This window comes from Bactrocera latifrons, unplaced genomic scaffold (genome assembly GCF_001853355.1).
Source record: "Bactrocera latifrons isolate USDA-ARS-PBARC rearing strain unplaced genomic scaffold, ASM185335v1 scaffold_117, whole genome shotgun sequence".
Lineage (NCBI taxonomy): Eukaryota > Metazoa > Arthropoda > Insecta > Diptera > Tephritidae > Bactrocera > Bactrocera latifrons.
This window is the reverse complement of record NW_017534597.1, coordinates 41,763-49,083: the sequence shown is the minus strand read 5'-3', so window position 1 is coordinate 49,083 and position 7,321 is coordinate 41,763. Positions and strand designations below refer to the sequence as shown.

At 30.7% G+C, this 7,321-nt stretch overlaps 2 protein-coding genes across 2 annotated transcripts in view; both read left to right on the top strand.

Annotated features, from left to right (window-relative positions):
- The window catches only part of LOC108978095 (ras-like GTP-binding protein RhoL), a gene marked incomplete in the record, with an annotated part of 9,302 nt that extends 8,971 nt beyond the window's left edge, over nucleotides 1-331 (top strand). Inside the window, 1 exon segment of the mRNA XM_018948228.1 lies at nucleotides 1-331.
- Nucleotides 332-2,112: 1,781 nt separating this feature from the next.
- Nucleotides 2,113-3,911, top strand: LOC108977558 (syntaxin-18). The gene is made up of 2 exons (XM_018947288.1): nucleotides 2,113-3,344; nucleotides 3,418-3,911. The coding sequence occupies exons 1-2, from the start codon at nucleotides 2,271-2,273 to the stop codon at nucleotides 3,604-3,606; spliced, it is 1,263 nt and encodes a 420-aa protein (XP_018802833.1). The 5' UTR covers nucleotides 2,113-2,270; the 3' UTR covers nucleotides 3,607-3,911.
- The last annotated feature ends 3,410 nt before the right edge of the window (nucleotides 3,912-7,321 follow it).

The following is a 7,321-nucleotide window of genomic DNA, read 5'->3' as shown; positions in this document are numbered from 1 at the left end:
ATACAGACGAATTCGACAGATTTATATAGTTAGTTGGGCGGGTAGAGAGAACTATAAGTTCTTTCGCTTTGTTTTATTATTGTATTCTTTTTATTAAATATTGTAATGTTGTAAAATAGCAAAAAAAAAACTATTTTTACATTTAGTGATTTAAGCGCAAAATATTGTACACACCAATATACAAGCATATGTATGTATGTATTTATTAATAAAAATAAAATATTTATCAATGTTAAAATAATTGTGTGTCGAGCTTAGTCAAACTGGCTGTACAGTTGGATAACATAAACAATAAATCAATAACAAAAACATGATATATATATATAAAAAATGCTTTAAAGAAAATGTAAAAAACATGTATCTAAATTATAGTAATAGTAAAAAATTGAAAAAAAATACAAATCAAAAGAGAAAAATACGTGAATATGTCCATGAAACAGCTGTTAACTAGCGATCTTAAACCAATTGAYCATAACATCAGCAATATTGATTAAGCTGCATTCAGCCAATGTCATCAGCCTCCTCAGTACATACATACATACATATGTACATGTTCATACGCAAAAATGAGCTGATAWAAGCAGAAATTAAATTATAACTAAAGAACTGTTGGGACAAGACTTGGGATGGCAAAAATGTTCATTAATAAGATAACGTTTGAATCTTCATCAAATATTGGTGTAGAAGCTAGCTCAATTGTGTTACATTCACAATAAATGTCCGTGGCCTTAAATCATTATTGGTAACGTTTATAACGACACGTATAGTACAAGGTCTGAAACCTATCGGAAACAAACAGTACACATAATTCAATGAGTTTTACTTGGTAATATTTTAATTTGTCTATATGGAATAGCRAGTTTTGGCCATAATCATATCTGCATAATATGTAATTTACAATTATATCACTACAATGATTAAATGAGTATAATAATGTACCTAAAATAAATGTATAATACAAAATATATTTAGTAATTAAATTTTCTTTTCACCATTTTTAAGATGCAATAAACAATTTTTAAACTAGTCATTAATTTTCCGAGTTTTTTTTTTTTTTGACAGTATGGTTGCGAATTTTTTACTTCAACATATTTGAATTAWAAACTAGATTTTCACCCATGCCCTGATTTTGTGATTAAAAATTTAAAATTAAAAAATTTCGCTGAATTTTGTTTCCATTTTTTTAAGGAATTTTGTATTAAATGTTTTTGTTTTTTTTTTCAAATCACCTTTTGGGATTATAGGTTTAAAAACTATTTTTGATTAAGATTTTTAGGACTATAAAATAAAAATGATTAGTTCAATAATTTGTTAATGCAGTATTTGCCTGATTGACTGTGAAAAGACTAGTTTACAGACAGTACATATCTTTGGCAACGTAAACTTGCTGGCATCTAAATTAATATATAATTAGAAGTATTTGCCAAACGCCCTACGATTTCCATGTAAGGCACAGACCGCATTTGATGYCGCTGTTCAGTTGAAGTTATAAATATCTCCTACGTTATAAATATTTTAGTGTTATATTCTCAGTAGTAATACTAAAACTTCTATAGATTGATATAAACACTATATTTAGGTTCCGGCAGTGGAAAAACTATAGAATCGAAAATAAATTGCATATAGAAARCTAGTGCAGCACTAACCTCAAATTTCGTCGTAGCTGAGTTCCTTATTTTTTTCCATTTGTTACAAATGACGCTTTTCCACAAAAGTCGAATTTGTTCCGTTTGGTAGAGGATGTGTCCATGCATGCAGATATATTTGCTTTCCGGCTGAAATTGTGGTGTTTAGTTTCATAGCCGAAGCTGAACTTCACATAATACAATTTTACAATTAAGTACACAATATTTAACAAATCCGTATATTGGTAAATTTTAAAAGCACTTTATACTCAAAAAAATTGTTAGCAAATATATTAACTCTTTAAACTTTATTTGCTAATAAAATAAAAACTCTTTGTCAAATTATTTGGAAGCCATTTTAAACGTTTCACTAATATTAATTTCCGCTGATTTTAAACGAGTCTCGAACAAGTATCGCATATTTACAACCACCGTTTATCAACACTAATACKAACAGCTGACGGCAGCTGTCAAACGTAACAAAGCAGTGATGTGTCAGTGGACGTGGTTTCTAAAAATTTATAATTTACACAAAACATTCGTAAATATATAAGGCAGTCATAAAAATATAACTTTTTTGTTGTAGACTCTCCTATTACCTTAATGTAGCATTGAATTCTAGCTGCACCAACCCATCTCTCAACAATGGATATAACGCAAAAATTCAAAGCCGGTGTAATGACAGTAAAATTACAGCGCAAAGGTGAACTGCCAGCACAAACCGTAGACAAACAACGGAGTGTACCCAAGAGTGGCGCTGCTGCTGGAGCTGGTCGTCGCGATGACTTCACAAAACAAGCAAAGGATGTGTGTCATAAAATTACAACATTGCGTAATGTGCTGGTGGAGAATCGTGCAGCGTATATGCGTGTAGGTCAACACCTGAAGAGCGCGACCCATATGAGCGATGAACAGCGTGATCTAATTGATCGAGAATCAGAAAAATTTGTAGCATACTATACACAGCATTTAGCACAAATGCGCACCGATTGGAAACGTGCTAAAAGAAAAGCACAACAGCAACAACATATTGAAGCAGTAATCGATTTGTTAGAACGCTATCTACATAGTGTACAACAAATCTACTTAGAACAAAAACGTTATCGTGTGCAATATGAATTGGAAACCTATAAATTACTAAAATTGGCAGCTGATAAGAAGAAAATACCAGTACGACCAGCTGGTGAGAATAGTGGAAAACGTTTAATACGACAGTCCACAAGCAGCAGCAACGACGCTGATGATGTAGTTGACGAATTACGACCACGCAGTGATTTGGTTGAAGATGTGTCAGATTTACAAGGCGATTGGGCAGATGACGATGACTTAAGCGCTAAAAGTTATAAAAACGAACTAAATAATGCGGCTGTTGCTAGTAATAACGGATATATTAGTGGCGATGAAAATTTAAACATGAATGGTTCACAACTACGACATCGACATCCACATGCCACAACAGAAGATAATTTTGGTAGTGGCGGTGAGATTAAGACAACAAAATCTACACAAAAAGTGGCCGTAGACGAGGATTTACAAAAGTCACAGCAGTTGGAAGATGAGGCTGAAGCAGCGAAAACGCTTTCACCTGAAGATGTGCAAATGTTCGAACAGGAGAATATGCAACTGTACCATGAATTGCAAGGTGTGGCTGAAGAGGTGGAACAAATTGAGAAAAATGTGGTGGACATTGCGCAATTACAAGACATATTTACTGAGAAGGTGGGTTTTATATTAAAGAAAATTATATTTTTATATTTTAATTAAAAAATTTGTATTCTCTTCGTATAATTAGGTTTCACTACAGCAACACAATATTGAGCGTATCGCAAACGCCGTTATTGGTGCAACGGAAAATGTTAAAGATGCTAATGAGCAGATCAAGCAAGCCATACAACGCAATGCCGGCCTACGTGTGTGGTCACTTTTCTTCTTGCTAGTAATGTCATTTGCTTTACTATTCCTTGACTGGTACTACGACTGAAATTATGTTATGAAAGTAGTGCGTATTTAAAGCGTCGAACTAATATATAATAAGTCCACATTATATGATATTGTCATAATAACATTTGTTGTGAAATTTGAAATATTTTTAATTAATAGGAATTTATGTTTTTAAACGGCATAACGTCTGTTAAAACTATTAAGCTATTTAGTTTGAAATTTGATAATTATTTATAACAGTCGTACGCAGTCACTTTAACATGCATTTTTACATTTAATATGTGAATAATACTTTTTTGTACCGATATTAGCTTAAGCACATAAATACATATATGTATATATAATATATTATATATGAAATACTAAAACAATAATTATGGCGCAACGTTACAATAATAAAAACGGCTATTTTACAGCATTTAGTTAGAAAAATATATGTGGAAAATATAATTTTAATAACTTTTTTTTGTATGTTTTTGAAAAGAGAATGTAACGGTAAGAGTACGACAATATTGCGAGTATTGTAATAAATAGTCGTACTTGTTAGGACTAAGTTTAGAYTTATGACGGCGCAGAGGAATGTTTATTATAAATGTATCTCTTCGCAAATGCAAAATTTCCTCATTTGTAAACTACAATCTACTGATCTAACCACCGGCCGGTTGCAGCCAAGTTTAATTTCGGTAGTGCAAAACCGTATGTCATGGTCCATTCTCAGCAAACTCCTGGCGTCTAACTAATGTACGTGGATTTAAATTCGACTAATGTCTCTACCTCTCTGAATACACGCAAGTACACTCCAAAATGTCATGTTTATGACGCTATAACAATAAATTGTTTTCTGCACTCTGCCGAGTTCACAGTACTTGGTCGGACAAAAATCCAGGTCCGTTTCGGTTAAGTAGACCGACCTGTCGTGGGAACGGTTGATGGCGTTTGGATTCTATTCTCTTGACACTTGGATCTGCAACAGACGATTAATTATATAATCACGAATATGGAGAATATTTAAAGCTACACCAACAACGTCAACATTAGCTCTTTTATTGAATGCTGACTTTGATATCGACACTTTAGACGACTAAATTGATTTTAAAACTAAAACAAAAAAGAAACTAAATAATGATGCGCCCACATAATATTATATTATAGTATTTGTTTTTGTTGTAGCGGCAAAAAWATTCCTGAAAGATTTGAAGAATGCCACTGAGCTGACAGTCCGTCGGATCAAAATCGGATCCTTGCCGTGTCCCCTCTGCAGTTAGGTAAGGTTCGGTAATTGCGCTTATGTTGTTGTAGACTTTTGCTTTATCAACAATTCGCGCTTAGATTATGTGCCGCTACAGCGCTTTCAATTGCCAAAAAAAAAATTCCTAGTTGAAATAATTTCAATGAAAAACAGTTTTTTTTTGTATTGTTTTGCATAAACAAGAAAACCACGTTCTTTTTTATTTATTATTGCATAAAAATTATTGCTTCATCTTTTGAATTCAATATTAAAATTTATAATAAAAGCGCCAGGCTTGGTAATTGACCAGCGCCGTTTCAACCATTAATAGGAGTAGTTACATTTATAATTACTAATTACACAACTATTTAAGCCTTGAAAGAAACACCTCACATTTCCATATACATATAAGCTATTTTCTACAATTATACATAACTATATATACATACATGAGTATATATTTGCTGGCTAGCAACTACAAAATCTGTGTTTTTCTTGCTTCATTGTGGCATGCTTTGATTTTGTTTTCTTTTAATGTAAAATAAATATTTTCCTTCTTTTCAAAGTGAAAACCATATAATAATAAATTCCATATATGTAAGTATGTGTGTATGTACTAAAGTAGTGCTTATGCAAGTAATTAAAATTAGCATGAAATACAGTTAACGTAATTCCTTAACAATTATAGTTAATTTTTAGTAATTCAGTTTGAATATACTTATAATTTACATTTACATAAATAAAGAAGTATGTTGGCATGATTTCAGTTTTTTCTTACGTGCTTTTTTGGCAGCAGTAAATTAATTGCTTTTAATATTAATAAATTATATGAATTTTTTTTTAAATGGCTTAAGTCTTTAATGTGGAACTTCATTTCATTTCTGCTACTTACTAATATTTCATTTTTTATTATTTTTTTTTTTTAATTTTTGTCACGAAAAACATTTATATGTACTTATAATTCATAAAGAAGTTTAGAAATTAGCTTTACAGCAAACAATTTTTCTTTTTATTAATAACTTAAAAAATATTCACTTACTTTACATAAACAAATTATTAAACTATACATTTTTTTCTTTATATTTTGATATTTTAATAAATTAATACACTTATGAAGCCGATATTAAGATGAATTTAAGGTTAGTAGCGGAGTATGCGACGCAAATTTTTGGTACTATTTGTTTGATTGCGGAATACAGATATCCTTTTTGATTTGCTTGCTTCAGATAAATTATTTAAGCGCATACATACATATATTTAAGGATTTGTTAAATATTAATTTCTGCAGCTTTTCACATGCGGACGTCGAGATAAAATCCATGTACGAGTATRCATAGCGGGTTGCGACAGGGAGCTTGAAATGCCGGAGCACCTGCTAATCGACTGCGTTGCAGTTTGTAGGCGCAGGTCAAAGGCCCTTGGGTCCATGTATCTGGAAAGGGATCACATCGCCTCGTTAGCACCCAGTAGGATATTGGACTTCATCAATATGCTGGGGCTAATTGAGTCACTGTGAGCCAGGAGTGGTCACAATGGACCTAAGTTCGCGGTGCATTCCTCAATTATTTTTATCTTTATCTTATCTTATGCATAGCGGGTACATTGAGAATACAKGTGTTTTTATAAATACCATATATAATTTCTGTAATCATTACACATGCAGGCGCAAGAWTTTTTTTMTTTTTTTTTTTAATAACAAAAATAAGAATTTATAATATTTAGGCACTAGAGTTCATTTCTTTTTTGGGTCCTTTCTGAATTTATGTACATATGTATGTGAACGCCATGATGCATGCGGACTGTACGATTGAAAATTATGCATTATTATATGGTAATTATAAGCAGTAGAATTATAAGTAGTATATTAATAATAATAATTAGCATAGGAATTAGTAAAATAATAATAATAGACATAATGATAATAATATTAATGATATTAATAAAAACATGAATGATAATAATAATAATAATTAATTCTAGAGAGAATAAGAGTGAGTTTACTAATGATTGGTTTAAAAATTGCGTGAAATTGCGGTCACTTGCATAAAGTGCAAATTAATTTCATTGTTGAAAGCCCAAAATAACAAATATTTGTAGTATGGATAAAAGTATAGCAAGAGTTTAGCTAAATTAAAAAAAAAATTTAAATTAATCTTTCTTTATTATATATTTTTGAATGAAAACACCCGAATCCATTTATTCGAATGTTTTTAAGCAAACGCAGAAAATTTTTCCAACAGATTTGTTGTGTAGTGTAATTTTTGTTAACAAATTTTATCGTTTTTATGTTTATATAAATTTAATTTTGTATTTTTTTCTAGGCAAGTTAACGTTAAGAGCCAAACATAATTGGCATATGCTTGAAAGCTATGAGAATGGAATTTTGGAATGCAATTTTTGCAAGATGAAACGAAAAAATATCGCCAATTAAAAATTATGAATTAAATGTAGCATTTGAAAATTAAAAGAATTTTAATCAGTTTAATAATAATAATATCTAAAAAATTAATTAGAATTTTAATTATTT